Source organism: Channa argus, chromosome 9, assembly GCF_033026475.1.
Source record: "Channa argus isolate prfri chromosome 9, Channa argus male v1.0, whole genome shotgun sequence".
Taxonomy (NCBI): domain Eukaryota; kingdom Metazoa; phylum Chordata; class Actinopteri; order Anabantiformes; family Channidae; genus Channa; species Channa argus.
The window spans coordinates 2,540,102-2,559,822 of NC_090205.1; the positions used below are offsets into that span (position 1 = coordinate 2,540,102).

General features: G+C 40.5%; 2 protein-coding genes across 9 annotated transcripts in view; both read left to right on the top strand.

Moving 5' to 3' along the window:
- Nucleotides 1–14,842, top strand: part of LOC137132493 (abl interactor 2-like) — a 31,134-nt gene extending 16,292 nt beyond the window's left edge. For 2 of the 8 annotated variants that reach the window (XM_067515010.1, XM_067515009.1), the window contains 7 exons: nt 6,203–6,355; nt 8,281–8,405; nt 8,964–9,305; nt 9,728–9,892; nt 10,058–10,138; nt 10,591–10,770; nt 11,011–14,842. In XM_067515010.1, coding sequence (XP_067371111.1) covers nt 6,203–6,355; nt 8,281–8,405; nt 8,964–9,305; nt 9,728–9,892; nt 10,058–10,138; nt 10,591–10,770; nt 11,011–11,186 — 1,222 coding nt within the window. In that variant the 3' untranslated portion in view covers nt 11,187–14,842. Of the gene's footprint in view, nt 1–6,202; nt 6,356–8,280; nt 8,406–8,963; nt 9,306–9,727; nt 9,893–10,057; nt 10,139–10,590; nt 10,902–11,010 lie in introns of all 8 variants that reach the window. The other 6 variants (XM_067515017.1, XM_067515016.1, XM_067515014.1 and 3 more) reach the window with 4 other exon arrangements.
- A 710-nt stretch (nt 14,843–15,552) lies between these two features.
- Nucleotides 15,553–19,486, top strand: cnot11 (CCR4-NOT transcription complex, subunit 11). The gene is made up of 7 exons (XM_067515018.1): nt 15,553–16,531; nt 16,942–17,106; nt 17,432–17,584; nt 17,865–18,067; nt 18,205–18,407; nt 18,636–18,732; nt 18,986–19,486. The coding sequence occupies exons 1-7, from the start codon at nt 16,156–16,158 to the stop codon at nt 19,181–19,183; spliced, it is 1,395 nt and encodes a 464-aa protein (XP_067371119.1). The 5' UTR covers nt 15,553–16,155; the 3' UTR covers nt 19,184–19,486.
- The last annotated feature ends 235 nt before the right edge of the window (nt 19,487–19,721 follow it).

Genomic DNA, 19,721 nt, shown 5'->3' on the forward strand with positions numbered 1-19,721 from the left:
GCACATGAGTATTACAACAACATCCTCTTTCATCAGATACTGGTTTATCATAAAGTGGAATTAAGAGGTTTGTAAAAAGTAGTAAAAAACATGTGTCTTACAAAAAAAGGAGTTTATAAGAGATTTGAAATGTATTTATTTCTCTACTTTATATGAAAAAGTTTGGGTTTTTCTAGTCTTTTTTAGTCTCTGATTATGAGTTAATGCAGACGGTTCAACTTTACAACAATACTGTTGAAATATATGATGTTGATGACGATGATAATGAAGCAACACATCCCTCGGGTGCTTTAAACGACCATGCTGCAAGACGAACGCTTGATGAAATTACTGAGGGAAATCATTCATATTGCAGCTGAGACTTTATTCGATCAAAGTCAATAAAATTCTGTTTGACTGTGTTTCAAGTACAAGATGGGAAACGAATACTAATCATTAATAAACCAGCTAAGATCTCTTCTTATAACATTTCACAACATCAAAATCTAATTTCTTAAAATGCTCCTTCATCAACTAAATGAAAATTTAGTAGATGATGATGATAATGAAAACCAATCATTAATAAACCCAATAAGGTCTCTTTCTATGACAATTCACAACATTAAAATTAAAATTTAGTAGACGATGATGATGATTATGATTACAAATTATTAATAATGCAGATACAATCTCTTTCTGATAACAATTCACAACAAATAGGGGGTCAAATTAAAAATCTAAATTAAAACAGTGCGTCTTTATCCTCTGAGCAGACTTTCTCAACTTAGCATCCACAAAACAGGCCAACTGTGGTGACACGTTCCAGGTTTAATAACATTGAAATAAGACCTAAGTTAAGCCGACTATGGTGCTTTTTGAGGGGATGTGATGGGGAGTGTGTCTGTAATGGTGGAAAGAGCTCTGGCCCAGAGCCAGGAGGGGGATGTAATTCAGTTAGAATTTCAGGGTGAGATGCTTAAAAATGATGTTACTGTCACAGCATCTGATAGAATAGATCTGACACTTTTTCAAGACCTGCTCCACACATCGAATTTCTCTGTTCTGAATGACTCCAGTCTGTAACTTGTGGTCGAACTTGTGCCCAAAACACTAGACTGTGAAATTCTTAAAAAGAAACCGAGATTTCTTTGTATTGTAGAAAATATCGGTAATCAACTGGGTTCCGCCATTTGTTTAATGTACCTGTCGTTAACTGAACTCAGCGATGCTGAGGTTGAAGTGCGGGCACTGGAGCTACACATAAAACAGGCTTATCTGATCAGACATTCGTGTCTTTTACAGACGTACATAAATTTCGTCTCCCCTAGAGGAGAAAAAGAAGAGCTTAAAATAAAAAGATTAACTGAAACGTGTGAATGCTGTAGGTCAATCAACTTGGACTCTGTTAAATATTAGTGGAAAACTACATTGATACCCCTGATGAGGAGGAGGAAAAAAGTTTAACGTTTGGATATTGAGAAAAAAATGTCACGTTTGGATGATGTGAAGGAGACACACTTCGATCCTAGACTTAAACTTCTATTTTCATGTTCTATTGTGGGACCCAGCGGGTCGGGAAAAGCGTGTTTTGGAAAATTGTAAATATGTAATTTATACCGTGCCAGACAATATTTTATGGATTTTATACTTCATTTCATGTATTCTGTACTGCAAAAGATGAATAAAAGAAGTTGTGGAAGAGTTTGTGTAAGCTAAGTTTGCCAGCTTCTTTTGAAGATTAATAATTATTTCCTCATGGTCAAACCGATCTCATCACTTTTGCCGATGTTATGTTTGAACCTTCTGTTCACCCTGAGGTCGTAAAAATATGTAGCACAACATCTCATCTCACCCTATTTACATATCTGCCCGATGAACTGCAAATGTCTATATTAGCTAATCAGATTTTCCTGAGGCAAAAAGCTTTTCTTCTGGAGAGTTATGAAGATCCTACAAAAAAACCCACTGGAATTTATCGTTCCAAAAACCTTCCTGTCCAGATCATTTCAAACTCAGAACGGTTGTGCTACCTCACGAAAATACCTCCCCAAGAGTAAGTAAAATTAAAAAAAAATCTAATGTCAAAATACCTGAGGAGAAACATTCCCCTCTTAAAGTCATTAGTCTCCACTTCAGCTGGACAGTGTAAAGCTATTCTGGAAACCTGTTTTCCAGACCTTTTTAAATCTATCTGTGAAGTGCCGTTTAATCTGCTCAAAGGGAATATTGCCCTTTCTCCCACTCAGTATAACAAGCTGAAACATCAGGGAAAAAAACCTGAATAGTGACTGATAAGAAGACAGATATAACTAAAAAGAAAAGATTATTCAGACTGAGGGTTTTTGTTACCATTATTACAGCTGATTTACCCATTTCAGCCATGTGGCCTGATTCACAGAGAGACTGAGGCAGAAAAAAATGCTCTGAAAGAAAATGTACCTAATTTCCCAGGAGCAACTAACAAGTCTGCATGAAAAGGTTAATCTTTGTGACAACATCAGAGACAGAGCCGAAAGTGAACTGAATGAGTAGATGAGACATACAGGATCAAAAGGGACTTTTAGCGATTACCTGAGGAAATTAAAAGATACAACATACTTACAGAAATCACCTTAACTCTACCAAAAGAGGATCCTATCATTGAGAGGAAAGAAGAGCAAATCCACGTTGAAACTCCTTTCTGTCAAAACTTGGAAAGGATCTTTCCAAAAATATATCGTAATATTCTCTGATGTACTTTTTATCCTCTGATAGGTCCTCAGTCTGTTATTGAGGATGATGCTAGAATCTCCACTTATTGTTTATCTTGGATAGTGAGCTGAGAAAAGGGGCAGGAAAACGAATCAAGCTCGGACATGATGCATTCTGAAGATTTTTTTTTTGTAAAAGAGCCATGATTTCTAAAATATATCCTTTGCCACAGACTTCCTTCCTTTACGATGGTTTCTTTCAACCGACTTGCTCTTTTGACACAGCCTCGTTCTCATAATAAGTCACAAAGCGATACGGGTCCTGTTTTTATAATCTGCGGGGCTCATGTCGAAAGTCTAAAGTGAAGTTTCACTATTCTCTTGCCATAAGTTAACAGGCTTATTCTGATCAGATTTAATTTCAATGTATATATTATCTCTGATTTTTTTGACAGAGGTAGATAATGAAGTGGGTGGAAACATTCTGTGATAATGTCACCATGGCAGAGATGCATAAGCATCCCCCACCATCTGGTGACGGACCACATCTGAATAACAGTACATATGATAAAACCTACATCAGCTGGTAGGCAAATTATGAGATCCAGTTATCCAGGGGTTTTGGATTTGAAATCGGTTAAAGCAACTTTCCATTGACCTTTTAAGTCAAGGTGTTGAGTTAAATCTATACGAAAAACTGAGCTTGTGTTTTCTTTAAATACATCCATACTGGTGTTCAAGGGGAGAGTGAGGAAAAACCCTCCGTCTCCTTCAGAAGGATTTACGTTGCGAGGACACTGCACGAGGTTCTCCAGCCCTCCACACAATTATCACGTATTTCTTAGCCCAGTTCTGCCATTTCACCAAAACCTATTTCTCTCCTCCTATTTTGCACTCACCTAGAATTTTCTCTACCCATAATGCTTTGTGTTTGCAATTTCAGCATTTTGCAATTCAGCCTCATAAAATGACTCTTCAATAGTTTATTTTTAGTCAAACACACATTTTGGATATTCTTACAAAGTCTCCCACCTTTAAATAAAGGGCCTTTGAATAAAGCATAACAAAATACATACAGGCAGGAGTTTAATTACATCTAAATTAAATGAAGCCCATAATGTAAATTTAAAGACACAATTTGTCGTTTGGATGTCGTTTATGAACTTTGGAGTTTTTATGTTTCGGTGAAATACGCACAGATTATATGTGGGAAAGCTGCTGTGTTTCGCTCATCAATTCCAACATTAAGGCAAAATGGTCTCAGTTTCTTAGTTAGTATATTGGTGAGATTTAACATTAACCTCAGCACAGAGATACTGCTGGCAGTTAGTTATGAAATAACCTGCTCGTGGAAAACGTTTTTCGGAGAGGAGAGTTTTAAAGACTGTCTGTCTGTTAGTTGACGCACTTTTCAGTTTTGTTTTAACCAGAAATAGCATCGATGCTAAATAAACAGCAAAATGTGAAGCTACTCTATGAATATTTCTACACTTTAAGAACACAGATAATTTGCCACAGTCACACACTATTCATCTGACTGCACAGCACATCACACTGCCTGCTGTGCTTACAGACTCTTATAGACTGTGTATTTTGGATTCAAACATGCTATTGCAAATAATGTTTGAAATTCAAACACAAAATTATTTTAAATTTAGGTCTAACAAATGTCGCCTCATATACTTGCACAGGTGGGTGGGGTGTTGTGGCTCTGTGCAGGGCCGTATCTGTAGTAAGCTCCAACACACACACACACACACAGTGTCAGTGCGCAGAGGAATAACGTCATGTGCTGTGAAAGCTGGCTGTGCTCCCTCCCCTCAAACATCTAGGTCACCCGGCAGTAATTTTCCTTATCTGTTTCTTTCACTCTCATTCTTAATTCTTTCTTTTCTTCTCACGTTAGTTTAAAGGAATAGTTCAGCATTTTTGTAGGGATGCACGTATTCACAGTCTTGCACAAAGCCAGATGATAATAGACCATTCATTCATCCAGCAAAGCACAGCTTGGCCCACGTTGTATTCAGCAGGGGAGGAGAACTGCTGATCCGGACTAAAGCTGGGGACAAGCAAAGACTGACAAGACTGAACAGTTCACACCTAAAGAATTTATGCACCAACTAACAGGTTTCTAGTCTCTGACAGTTTGGAAGTAGCACACAGCTGATGACTGAGTTCACTGTGGGTAACACAGTGAATGTCTGGACGTGCCCATTTTGGAACTGACCTGAGCTGATTTATGGACAAAGATGATCAAAGATGATCAATGTTCTTGGGAAGTGTGCATCTGAAGGGGGTTGCTAGTGAGCATCAGCTCAATGAGTCCAAAGGTGGAGGTGTGAAGATATCCAGTTTCCTCTGACCAATGAGTTTTAGTAATTGAGAGGCACAGGCAGTGAAGTAATTGTAGTACTGCGTTCCACCTTTCCGTCCTCACCGCTCAGTACAATGCAGTTTGCTGCACAAACCACAGCTCCACTGACATCGATGTTTACACTTTTTATCTATACATCTACATCTATCTACAATAGATTGTTAGTTATTTAATTGATGGACATCTGACTCTCCCAAAATTTTCCTGCTTTTTTCTATGAAATCACAGGGCTTTATACAACATTTCTGTGTGTGTGTGTGTGTGTGTGTGTGTGTGTGTGTGTGTAGCCAGCTGGCCCAGACCCACTGTTGGCTGTGTCAGTGTTTCTTCCTGTTTCCTTTATGTAAGCTGCTGATCAGCCGGCTGATTACTGTCTTATGATCACTGCAGGATTGTTCCCCCTCCAGAAACAAGCGACGTGAAGATTTGAGTGAATTGAGGTAAACATTTGACAGATTTATAGAATAAGACGAGAACGGGTTTGGTTCACTTGGAAACAGTGACCAGAAGCCGTGGTCAACAGGCCGAGTCCATCTGTCATCACAAAAACACACAGAGACGAGACCCAAACACACAGCGGTGGGTTGGCATCAGGCAGCAGTCCACAGGACACGTCCTTCTGTCCCCCGCCACACACACACACACACTATTTTGCTAAAATGTTGATCTCGCTTATAAGTCGTGTTTTTGTGTTTCTGTCTACTATACTAACCAACATTATTTTTGCTGATCCTGGGAGAAGTTGTCAGTGTTTGTCTTAGTCTAGTTTTATTTTTTTATGATGCTCATTCCCTGCAGTTGTTGAGGATGGAGGAGTTGGACGAAAATACCCCCTGACTTAAAATAAAAGACCTTTACTGATTCTCTTGTTCTCACACAGTAAGACAGAGGTTCAGCTCGGGTACGGTCACATTTACATCTTATGATTGTGTACACAGAAGTGTATGTGAGTCTTTTGTCTGCAGTACAGGTTGTACTGTGTAAATCCTGTTAGCACTGTCAGTGTCTGTATGTGAATATGTGGTATTTGATGAAGCAGTTGTTTAATAACCAGAAATCAGTGTTTGGTTGCAGGCTCTCAGGCGTTTGGACGCTGGTTGTAAAGACAGAGATCCTCCCCATTAACCACCTTTCCACTCTTTACCTTTTGCATGTACAGGAAGAACTCCCCCTACAGGACACTGGAGCCTGTGCGCCCCCCAGTGGTACCCAACGATTATGTCTCCAGCCCCACCAGAAACAATATGGCTGCTGGGCAGCTTTCAAGCCCGGTCCGCACCGCCACCCTCAACCACCGCCCTCGAACATACAGGTAGCCGGGTGCAGACATGGCTGCCAGAGCAGAACTCTCCAGCTTCTCACCATGCTCTGATCACAGTTTCCCGATGTCTTAAAAAGATATGTGTCTGCTTGGGATGCTTCTACAAAGAGACACATATTCATATGTTCATATCTACATGTCTGGTTTTGGACTGCACATTCACTGATGTTTACACTCTGACAGCTGTACCGCTAGGTGAGGCTGGATAACAGCATGTTGTTCCTGCTGTTAAACTGCAGTCACAGATGTGTTGAAGTTAAACTAGCTGCTTTTAGATGCATCCTTTCCCCCTCGATGCTTCATTCTCTCTCAGCACCTGTCTGTTCATGCTTCTTGGTGTTTGCAGCTGGTTTCATCCCATTCAGCAAAATAACTTACATGAAGATTTACATGAAGCTGAGTTTATGGCACAAATAAGCTAAAGGTTTTACAGGTGGTCTGTGCCAAGAACAGGAAAACGTCTGTGTGGTTTGCTGTTGCTTCATCCTGTGTCCTCCTGGTTCGGTTTCTGCTGCTGTCCCATGTTTCCTCTGTGGTTTCTATATCCTGCAGTGATACTAGGAGACTTTATTTTGAAAGAGATTATCATGCAATGATCAAGGATTTGGAAGTAAAGTAAAAACCTCATCTCCCAGGCCTTATTGTTTTATTGCTCTTTAATAAAAACACCCATGAACAGATGACACAGAAATGCCAAATTAGTTCTCAAACAGATTTTTTTTCCCTTAAATTTAACTTCATATTTCCGGTTCATCACTTAGACATAATTTGCCATCTTCTTAATTTCTGTGTGGAGCAAATTATTTTATTTGTTTTACTTTATTACGTGGCTACGTTTCCATACGTTTCCAGCTTCCAGCAGCCACAGTGTGGATGTTGTTTTATCACTGCTGTTTGAACACAGAGGACACACAGAGCTAATGTGTTCACACCCTCACAGCATCAACTAACTGACTCTTTTCTCATTCACTGATTTGTTTTCTCGCCTCTGCAGTTCCTGTGACCGGGCAGGCTGGTTGGTGCTCTGGGTGGGAAAAGGAGACAAATGCTTCACTTCTAGATTTTAGTTTTTTAATGAATGATCCAGTTAAAATTGTTATAATTATATGTTTTCTCTGAAACTATTTAAGACATAAAGAGATGGTGAAGATACCAGCGATAAGTTCTCTCTGTAATCGTGTCATTTCATGTTTTATTTAGTAAACTTTTTTTGATTAGAGCATATATTCAATAGTACTTTTGATTCAAGCTAAAATTTACTTTTAATTAAATATTTCAACAAAATTTAGCATTGGAATGTCTTTAAAATCGAATGCGGTAAATATTAGATATTTGTGTCTTCCTGTTTTTTTAAATTACCTTTTGTTAGTGTATTTGTTTGTAGACTATTTACAGACTATTTACAATAGTGAGATAGTGCAGCAAACATTTGTGTTCTAGAATCTTTTCCATCCATCACCGTCTCCTGTGTCACTCTGGAGCTTTCAGACCGTAACATTGTGTGTCTGCAGCCTCTTTCTGTTTCATTGCTTCTGTGCTGACGGTAACTTGCTGCAGCCGTTTCTCTGCAGGCAGCTCATTTCTCTGCCTCTGCACCTTCCAGTGTCCTTTTTCCTGGTTCTGCCTTCACTAAGTGTTTGTTTCTATCTTTCTGTGTCGTTTTTTTTAAAAAAATTTTTTATGTAAAATAAATGCAAATCCTCCAGAGTTTCTACTAGAAGTAAATTGGCTCTTGTTTATTTAATATTGCATAACAATCTAGGAACATACTGGGGATGGGGAATACATAAAGATAAAGTTCTAAATATTTTCTTAAATTGTTTATATTTTTTTGGGTCTGCAAAATATAAAAATCCCCTCTAGTTTACATTTTGCTGTGTGTGTGTGTGTGTGTGTGTGTGTGTGTGTGCGTGCAGTGGTAGCAGTGGAGGCAGCCATCCCAGCAGCAGCAGTCGGAGCAGCAGCAGGGAGAACAGTGGCAGCGGTTGTGTGGGTGTTCCCATTGCGGTGCCGACGCCCTCTCCACCCTCCACCTTTCCAGGTAAGCTACACACACAAAAGATCCCACACTGTATTATAGAGTAACTACACCCTCAAACTGTGCCCTGTCAGCAGGATGAAGGGTTAGGGAGCCCCCACCCAGAGCTCACAGAGTCTGTATGTAGCTGTAGACCTGCTGTCACAGAAACACACTGTATGTTGTGCTTTCTCTGCAGAGAATCACTTCTTAATGTTTGTTTCCTGCTCCTAACAGGCTAATGCTAATTTCACCTGCAGCTCTCTGAGCAAAACAGATGCTACTGTTAGCTACTGGTCTGGATATTAGGTTTTTGATATATTCACCATGATGTAACAGGTGGAACTCTCAGTTCAAAGTCTTGTCAGCGCGAGGTGACAAACTGTCAAATCCAAACAGGCCGAACAAGCTTTAGTTATTAGACCCAGAATGGATGTTTGGGATCACACAGCTACAGTACATCAGCATCAGAAACCTGGTGATGTGATTATGTGGAGACTAGTAAATAATAATCAGGTCAAGTTAAATCCCCTTTAACTCCCTTTAATCTTATTTCATTCCTCTTTTCCCTCCGTCCTGAAGTTTCCCCAACAGCCGGACCAGCTAGCTCTTCCTCCACTGCTCCTAACTCCTCTCCCTCCCCGACACCTTCCTCCTTATCCTCCTCCTCCTCCTCCACCACTACTTTAACACAACCCAACACATTCTTGCCTCAAAACTCACCCTCACAGCACGCAGACTCTTCTCCCCAACCAAACTCACAACCAGACACACAGGCTAGCGTCCCCCCACCCTCTCACCCCACCCCTGGCACATCCGAGGTCCAATCAGGTGTTTTTCCTGGAGAAGTGTCTCCTCTTCTTTCTTCTGCCCTTCCTCCTCCTCCTATCTTCTCCTCCTCCTTCTCCTCATCACCTGCTGAAGGTGAGTTTCTCCAATCTCCATCGCCTGCTCTTTCCCTTCATGCCTGTGCTTGTTTCCTCTCTGCACTCTCTCAGAACAGAGTAGTGAGCCTTTTACAAACCATTCACGTCTTTTTACATTTTTATCGTTGTTTAATATCACAAAAACCAGAATTCAACTGGTGCAATTGGGCAAAATCTAAAGGAACCCACAGCAATCCCATCCGCTCCTCCCACTTCTTCCCAACCATCAAGCTGTCCATTCATATCTCTTCATTTTTGCTTGTAAATGAGAGATAAGTCATTTATTCTGCTGGAAATGTTTAGCATTTCTCTCTCTCTCTCTCAGCGAACATGTTTCCTTTGACTGTAGTGACCTCGAATTGACCACTGCACAGCTTGTGTTTAAAAAAAACACTAATTAAACCCTCACTACTCCGTCAGGTCCCATCGTCCCTCAGTTCTACAGTATGAACCGTCCCCATCCTCGGCAGCAGACTCCACAGGTGGGGGGGTCATTGCCGTACCGTCGCCCCCCCTCTGTGACCGATCAGCCCATCGTCACACAGAACCAAGTCAACGGAGCTCCCTACTACAACCAGAGCCCAGGTGAGTGGAACAATTCATCAACCAGTCTTCAGACCTTAAGAAAATGGCCCCCCTGAGCTGGTAGCATGACACATTTTCATCTTAGTGAAACTCCTAATGAATTCTCATAATTAGTAGAATATAAAAGATTTAACAATGTTAATTTACTATTCTATGTGTTTGCAGCCTCTCCGCCACCCCCCTCCCTCCTCCAGTTCACCCCTCAGCTTCCTCTGATGGGTTTTGTTGCTCGAGTTCAGGAGTCTAGTAAGTGTAAATGTGTTTTTATGTTTTTGGCCATTTTGTCTAATTTGTTTGACTGTGATGCAGTGTAACACCACGTTGATGGGAATCCTGCAAAGCTTGCACAAATGTGAACTTGGACACTGGTGAACTGATTAGAAAATGAGTCTGGACAGACATGCGTCTTTTTAAATTAACTGAGTACGTTTTTTTTACGTATAACTCACCTAGTGGACCCAGGCCTTAACTCTGGGCTGTGCCACATCTGTATTCGTCTGCATGAAGGTGTAAAGTTGTGCTTGGTTTCCTGTCCGTGTTGACATTTTGTCAGTGTTACCTTTCGTAGGCGTATGTACTGGTACTGCAGGTCTGTCAGTGAAAGGCCCAATTGCTTGGTTGTAAAATCTATCTGCGAAGTCTACAAGAATGCTGAAAGGTTAATTGACTGTGTAAAGCACCACCTCCGTCTGCTGCAGTTACAGATGCCCCCCCTCCCTCGCCACCTGCTCCTGAAACCCAATTGGGGAGCACGGAGCCCCTTTCCCCTCAGCCTCTGGAGGACGGACATGAAGAGGAGGACTCAGCAGTAGTTGAGTACAGCGACCCGTATGCCGAAGAAGACCCATCATGGGCTCCCAGGAACTACCTGGAAAAAGGTACTTTAGAAGGAAACACACAAGTGTCTCAGGTCTCACTCTCTGCAGAAGTCAGGTCTCCACCTCTGTCTGCATTCAGTTCTCAGCTGTGGGGAGCTTCTCACATTTAGTTGTGTTGCCTTCCGAGACAGGTATGAACACAAACTAAGCAATAGTTAAAAAGTCAAATTGAACATAGGTGCAGTACACAATCAGAAGTACTTTGTGTGCAATAATACTTTGGTGTGTGTCGCCCTCCAGTGGTCGCCATCTATGACTACACGGCTGACAAAGAGGACGAGTTGTCGTTCCAGGAAGGAGCGATCATCTACGTCATCAAGAAGAATGAGGACGGCTGGTTTGAAGGAGTGATGAACGCCACCACCGGCCTCTTCCCCGGAAACTATGTCGAGTCCATCATGCACTACGCCGACTGAAGAAGGAGAAAAGAAGAGTGTTGTTGTTTGGTCAGTCGCTGCTCTGTCGCCTTGTGTTCTTGAGCTTAACATGAAGGGGAAAGGGAAAACTTCTTCAGATTCACACTAATGTATCACAAGAAAATCACAGCTGGTGAACGAAAATCTTAATATTTTATTAAGAGAATATGACAGGATGTGATTCTAGCTCCTGTAAATGCTACTCCCTCTCCTGCACTCAGCTTTTGCTTTTAGATGCACTTCAAGTTCTCTTGTTGGACAACTAGGAGGCACGACTAACTATTCTCACCTAGAGAAATTAGTTTTATATGTGTACCAAAGGGTAAAGAGTAAAAAAAGATGTGTTTTCTTGTGATCACTTTCATTTAATCAAGATCACAACATTACAAGATTTCTAGAAATCACTTATTGGCACAGGTTGCATAAAAAAATCGCACACGTTCTTCTCTAAGTCAAACCTGAAGACACAGACGTGATTCACATACAGTCAGGTGGAGTGTGACTTTTACTTTCCAGAAATACCAACACTATTTTCTTTAATATCACACTGATCCAGCTGTAGTCACGTGTGCATCTGTGGGTGCACTGCAAACATGAGCTGCTAACAGCTGATTCAGCTATTGGTATAAAATAACAACGTCTCCAGCAGAAGTAAGACAGTAAGAATATGAGTGTGAAGTGCAAACCAAGCAACAAAATTAATGTTTAAAGGGATAAGAGACATTTAAACTAATAAAGACCCTTTACTCATGAACCCAGACAGTTTTTTTCCCTAATCGTGGTAAAACTATTAACTACTATTATTAAATAGTAATTTTATGCTAAAACAAACAGGTCAGATCATAGTTTTAGTCTTTTCTTAACTGTGTTACAAATCTCTTACTAAACACTCATTCATTACTTCCTTTATATTCTTTATAATAATCTGTACTAATGAGTTCACTTCACAGTGAGCGGTCAGATGAGATTTGCGTCATCACTGACAGCTGTGTGAGGCAGGTAATTTTCTCATCTATAAAACAGGGAGCATTGCAATATGGAATTGTTCAGAGAAAATAGTGTACGTGGATGCTACTTTTAGTGTTGCATTGTGGGACAATTCTTCAACATTTGGACATATAGTGAGAAGACAGTGAATTTGGACATAGCCATAGTCTTTTTTCACCTGAAACTCATGACGCATTTAATAATAAACAGTTTTAAAAGACAGATTGAAAGAAGCTGTGCACTAAACACTAAATTTAACTGTTGCACATATCTCCAGTGTTAAACTGTTTACTGTGCATTAATACATGGGAAAAACAACTGATTTTTATGAAACTAGTTTACTCCCAATCTTTCCTGGAAAAGTTTCTTAGACACTAAAACTCTCCAGTGAAGCCCTGAATCTTACAGATCTTCACATATTATTTAAATGAAGTGAATGGGTTCAGGTAAAGGTCTCCTGGGTGGGAAGCCTTGATCTGCTTTGACCAATCTTCATCAGGAAACTGACATATTTAACACTAACTGACACATATTTGAAGTCCTCTGACGTGCGTAGTTGTGTAGTGAAGTGGACCTGAATGCACCACCAGGTGCCAGTGTTGAAGTTTACAGTGTGTTTGCCTGCATGCCTGAAACATATTTTATTCAGTGATTTCAGTATTTGAATACTTATCTTTCTACAGTTGCACCAACCTGCTTTGTTGTTGCTCTTTGAGCAGCTGGATGTGTTGATGGTTTTTGTTGAGTTGTTTAAGATTGTTGTTATGGTGGAGGTGCATATTTTTGTGCCATATAAATGTGTGTGTGTGTGTGTGTGAGAGAGAGAACCAAACCTTCCCTTGTGGACTAACGTGACTATGGACCTAAAGACAGTATCTCCTTGTTGTATTAATTACAGTATAAGGTGTCTTAGAAACCAGAGTAAGTCAAACTAATGTTCTGAAGAAGTACGTGGATGGAGCAGTGTTTATGTGAAATCTGCTGCAGAAACTCAAGTTTCCCTCAGGATCAATTGCATTAACTTTCCTTTGACTTTGATTAACATTTTATTCATCCAAAAATGTGGTTTCTTACCTGCAAAATTACTAACGTCCCATCATTCTCCTCTTCTGTATTTTGTGTTTGGTGCTAATAAGCAAATTTGTGAACGTAGTTTTTTTGGATTCTGACATTTTTGTCAGAAATTATTTATTTACCCAAAACTTTTTTTAAATTTTATTCTGTTATTAAACACAGACTTGTGTTTCTCTTCATCTGATCTGCTGGCTCCTGAACATTTTGACCTACTTTGGTTTTTGTTCCTCCTGCAATATCCCTTTAAGCAGTGTGAATATGATCTGTGAAATGTTACAGGCTGTTTCTCCAAGGCTGATTTTTACCAGGAACCTGCTTCATCCTGCTTCCTGCACAAGTTTACACCTTTATTTTTATAATTAAGTGTTTTATTTCAAAAAACCAGCTCCATGCTGGCTGCATATTAAACACATTTATTTACATAGAGAAAGGTTGATAGATGTGACATTTGATTATGATTTTAGGGCCGATGTGGAAAACTTTGATCCCTTCTAACCTTTTTTTTATAAACTGGGGGACTTTAAAGTGTAGTAAAAGTTATTTTGACAATATTCATATATGCTCAGGGGCAGGGTTAGAGGTGACCAGGGGTAGCACAGAATCCCCAAAATCTGACTGTCCAACCATGATGACTTTCTGCCAGAGTTAGAGCTTGGTTAATAAATGATGAATGGATCAAGACCGAGGCTTCATAGGACCACCTTTTTATTCTGTTTATAAATAATAAGAATTATTATTTATTGTAAGGAGTATTCATTTATTGTCATATTGTAATTTTGTCGCAGATGAATGCTGCACCTGCATCAATTTTCGTAATATTTATTTATAATTTATCGAGTTACAAACACTAACTAGTGTTATTATTTGATATCACAGTGCATAGAGTTGCATGCTCAATGTGTCTAAAATATAGTATATTATCTTATATTATCTGAAACCAGGTCTGATCCTCCATTAAAACATTTCCAAACCTGCCCCAGTATATGGTATTTATTTGAAAGTCTACAACGAGCTAAAGAAAGTGGCAGTAATTGATATTTATCTGTGATGATTGCTTGTGCATGAACCAGGAGTATGTTTAAAACTCAGCCAAACAATGAAGCACTTACCTAACAAAATTCACTCTACACATTTTATTATTCATATAGATTTATACCAACATGTAAACATTGTTGATTGTATTTATGCAGAATCCACCACACCATCAACTTGTTCTTATTTACTTATTGTGGGTGTTGCTTCAGGTCTTTTTCAGCTTGTAACTGAAATAATAAGTATTAGCACGTGTTAACACATTTTTTAAATCTAAAACAAACGGTATACATTAATGTTTCTTTAAATGATGAAATGTTTAAAACCATTTTAAGAGCAGCTTCACACACACCAGCCCAATGTTTCCTAAATCCCCACCTTTATATCATGACTATCAAGTGAATTTAGGGAGTCACCTTTGCTTTATGTTTATGAGCTGAATCTGCCGCATCTTCCTGGTAAAATGTGATGTCTTGAGAAGCCTTCTACTTTCCAAAGCACATTCTTGTTTTGTAAGAACAAAGAAAGTGAAATAATTATTATAAGTAAATGTTTTAACTTTATGTCTGTGATGAGGTCTTTTCTTTGCAAACATTTTTATGAAAGGTAGAGATCAGCACATTTACTTTGCATCTGCCCCATGGTTCTGGAAAAAAGGTACATAATTATGTAGCAACTAACGGGAAACATTTATTTACTGTCTAAAACTTATATAATAATTCTCTGATGATAGATGAAGACATTTCGATGCTTATATTTGTGGGGATTAATGATAATTAAATTAACAATTAGTTGTAGTTCTATATATATATGTATATGTATATATATGTATATGTATATATATGTATATGTATGTATATGTATATATATATGTGTGTGTATATGTATATATATATATGTATATGTATATATATATATGTGTGTGTATATATATGTGTGTATATATATATATATATGTATATATATATGTATGTATGTATATATGTATGTATATATATATGTATATATATATGTATGTGTATATATATGTATATGTGTGTGTGTATATATGTATATATATATATATATATATATATATATATATATATGTATATATATATATATATATATATATATATATATATATATGGATACACGTATACATATATATGGATACATATACATTTTTACTCATCCATCCATCGAGTTTAATTTTCCATCTTAACATTGAAACGTACAATTGTGCATTTTAACTAGTTTGAATAAAGTTATTTGAATCAAAAGACACGTCATACATCAAAGGCTTATGGGTAAATGAAGAAGGTAGCTAACTGAGATAACGTGCTGCTATTTTCTTTTCTATTTTAGCTTTAAAATCGGCTTTTAGATGTTTATGACTCCGCTACATTAAAAGTAAACCATTATCACCACCAGATATTTCCAAGAAGTGCTACCACGGCGCTTTTTAAAAGAGAAGACTGCTGTATTTAGGAGGAAAGATAATTGTTACCGTACAAAACTCCACTACCCATGATGCACTGCTTCTAAAGGTTCGAATCTGAATTTAAACGGCTACTGAAACAGACGTGTTTGACCGTTCTGGCGACTACGAAACCAACTGGAACTATTTCGCTGTTGTGTTTGTCGGTTTTTGGTCAGATTGTTATGTGAATAGCGAGTCGGTCGGTGTTGATAATTGTTTTTGAGACGACTCTTCGGTTTTTTAGCAATGCCCCGGCCGGTTTTTGGCAGAGAGGATTTCTCGGCTAAGCTAACTCGTTGCTAACCGAGCTCCAGGCTTCGGACCTGTGCGATGACTTTCAGACTCGTTCCTCCGTTTTCTCCTTCAAATGTGGATTAAGTCTCCAATATTGACCGCAGGAATGCTTCGTGTTCTATGTTAACGGAGCACACAGTCTTACAGCAGCCCCACGCTCCACAGAGCGGAACAAACATGACCCTCGCTCCGAAGGAACTGGCGAACCTGCTGAGCATCTTCACGGAGGACGCTTGCACCAACTCCTTCGAGACCCTCTCCACCCACTTCCATCACTACTTCGGCAAGGCGGAGCACTTCAGGGTAGGCTCGGTGCTGGTCATGCTCCTCCAGCAGCCCGACCTGCTGCCCAGCTCCCCGCAGCGGCTCACCGCTCTCTACCTGCTCTGGGAGATGTACCGCACCGAGCCGCTGGCCGCCAATCCGTTCGCCGCCGTGTTCGCTCACCTGCTGAATCCCGCACCGGCCGGGGAGGAGCAGGAGAAGGTGTTGTCCGGTAGGTTCGTGTGTGTGTATAAGATATTGTTTCAGCTCACTTTAAGATGCAGAATGTCATGTAGTTATAAAATACTTGTCCCAGGTCACAATCCCATCTAACTTAGTACATGATTTATGCATAATGTCTGTCAGCGCTAATATTAGGAATGATTATTACATATACATGTGGCATCCTGACAGCTGTCAGATAGACCCTTGGTAAGTATTATCAGGTTTTTTATTTGTATTTAATGTTGTGGTCAGTGTGACCATGAAGCAGGTGTTAGTTTAGTGTTAAATGAGCGCGTGCACTGTTTGCAGCACGTCATTCCTCACTTTCCCAAATAATACACAGCTAAAAGTGACACGGACTGTCTCAACAGCTCAGAGTGAACGTGTTTACCACCTTCATGTCTCTGATCTCTCCAGGCTTCCTGCCACCAATCACCCAGCCGGAGAAGTTCTTCCTGTCTCAGCTGATGTTGGCACCACCCAGGGATCTCTTTAAGAAGACGCCCAGACAGGTGTCCTGCATGGACGTTGGGAACATGCCCCAGTCCATAGACATCAGCGGGCTGCAGCTAGCATTAGCAGGTTGGTACACAACAGCAAAGAAACGGAAACACGTCTGCTCCAAACCTGAATGACTTTCTAATGTCAGCAACAGTTTTTCAGTGGTGGAAGGATGATGATAACTATGTGACTATATAGAGCTAAAGAACTCAGCCAAAGTCCATTAAATAAACCCTGTGACTTTCAGTGTTATGACTCCTTTTAGCTCATGAGAGTGTCAGTCACCTCTTCACCTTGTGTATATGAGTAGTGTTCATCAGTATGAGTCACCTGAGTTTGTTGGAAGGAACCAGCTATTTTCTTGTTGGGCTCAGTGTTTTGTTTTTTTGTTTTTTCTCATCTACAGAGCGTCAGTCAGAGTTGCCCACTCAGAGCAAGGCCAGCTTCCCAAGCATCCTCAACGACCCCGATCCAGACTCCTCCAACTCGGGGTTCGACAGCTCAGTGGCCAATCAGATCATAGAGTCTCTGGTCACAGGGCCCCGGCCCCCACTGGAGAGTAAGTGTTGAACCATAGGTATTTTCTTTTCAGAACTAAAACCCCACAAACGGGACAAAGTTGTAGCTCAATTCCACTGGTATAGAAACAATAAGAGAGGAGTTCACTGGTCTGACAAATACAACTTCTGTAGATAACATGGAGAGAATATTAATAGGAACATTGGGAAGAAGTCCTGCTGTTTGTCTTTTCCATTTATTCATAACATCCAAGTCACATATCTGCCACACTGCAGCAAATACAGAGAGGAACAGAAAAAACAGTTTTCTCTGTTCCTCAGGTCACTTCCGCCCCGAGTTCATCCGGCCACCACCTCCTCTCCACGTGTGCGAGGACGAGCTGGCATGGCTGAACCCCACCGAGCCGGACCACAGCGTGCAGTGGGATCGCTCCATGTGTGTGAAGAACAGCACCGGTGTGGAAATCAAACGCATCATGTCCAAGGCCTTTAAGAGTCCTCTGTCAGCCCAGCAACAGTCACAGGTGAGCACAGGTTCTCCTCGTGTTCGGGTTTGGAAGTACTAAGAAACGTGATTTAAGGGCATGTTATGATGGCAAAACAAGTATTAAAGCGACTTCATTGCAGCCATATGATGTTGTTGTAACACCCCTCTGTGCAGCTGCTGGCTGAGCTGGAGAAGGACCCGAAGCTGGTTTATCACATCGGCCTGTCCCCGGCAAAACTGCCCGACCTAGTGGAGAACAACCCCCTCGTGGCCATCGAGATGCTTCTGAAGCTGATGCAGAGCAGCCAGATCACGGAGTATTTCTCCGTGCTGGTGAACATGGACATGTCTCTGCACTCCATGGAGGTCGTCAACAGGTGGGCAAACGGCCTTTTCTGTCCACATGTGAAAGTGAAGTCACACAGTTTGACGGTCGGATGTTTTCTTCCATTTCATTTACGGCCCAATATTTTGTTTTTTGTGGTTTTATATTGTTTTGTAGGTGTTTGACATTTTTAGTGTAAATATATTCTGATCAGTGGTTTTACATTTCATTGTGTTTGTTTTTTCTTTAATGAAATCACCTTCTCCTGTCTTGTCCTCAGGTTGACCACAGCTGTCGACCTGCCTCCAGAGTTCATCCACCTCTACATCTCCAACTGCATCTCCACCTGTGAGCAAATCAAAGACAAATACATGCAGGTACAGAACAAAACGTTTATATTATTAATATTAATCTTCAGGGGGAAAGGTTTCATGCACTGGACACGTCTCCACAGAGTTCAGCCGGAGTCTGCTGGACGTTCACTGAATCGTTTAACCCAAACATGACACAGCAGTTCAGGTTCAGTCTGACAGAAGAAGAACAGAGCAAACGCCCTGATGCTGCAGTAACTGCTCCTTGATGTGTGTTGAGCTGTCTGGTCATGTTATGCTGCTTGTTCTTTTCTTCCAGAACCGTCTGGTCCGACTGGTCTGCGTCTTCCTCCAGTCTCTGATCCGAAACAAGATCATCAACGTTCAGGACCTCTTCATTGAGGTTCAGGCCTTCTGCATCGAGTTCAGCCGCATACGTGAGGCCGCCGGCCTTTTCCGCCTCCTCAAGACCCTGGACACGGGAGAAAACCCCACCGAGGCCAAACCCACCAAATGATGGTGGACACGGACAGTGGACCAACACCCCCACCCTCCCACATCCCCCTTTTTAAAGTAAATCTGACAGACAGGGTTCGGTTTTAGCAGAGACCCCTTTGTGATGCAGTTGGTTCTAACAAGAATTCTTTTGTAAATATGCAGTGAGGTTTTCTTCAGCCTCTAATGTCCTGTTTCCACTGCTCACCGTCTGCAATCGTGTTCTGACTCTGAACTTTGTCAACAAGGAAAGACAGGATGGACCCAGTTCTGCTTTTCATTTTCTTCACTCCTGTCTTTCCTCTAATTAAACTGATTAAATGAAGTTGAATGTGTATTTGTGTTTAATTATTTATTTTTTTTTAATCAGGTCAACGTCACAGCTTCAGTGCATCCACACAGTTGCTATGGTAACTCACTTGGTTTTTTTTTTTTTAGGTTGACGACTTCAGATGTTGGATTTCCACTTACCCAGAGTTAGATGAAAAGATTGACTTGGGTCTTCAGCACAAAATAAAAGGCCTTTTTAACAGGAATTACATTACAAGGAGATTTGCAGT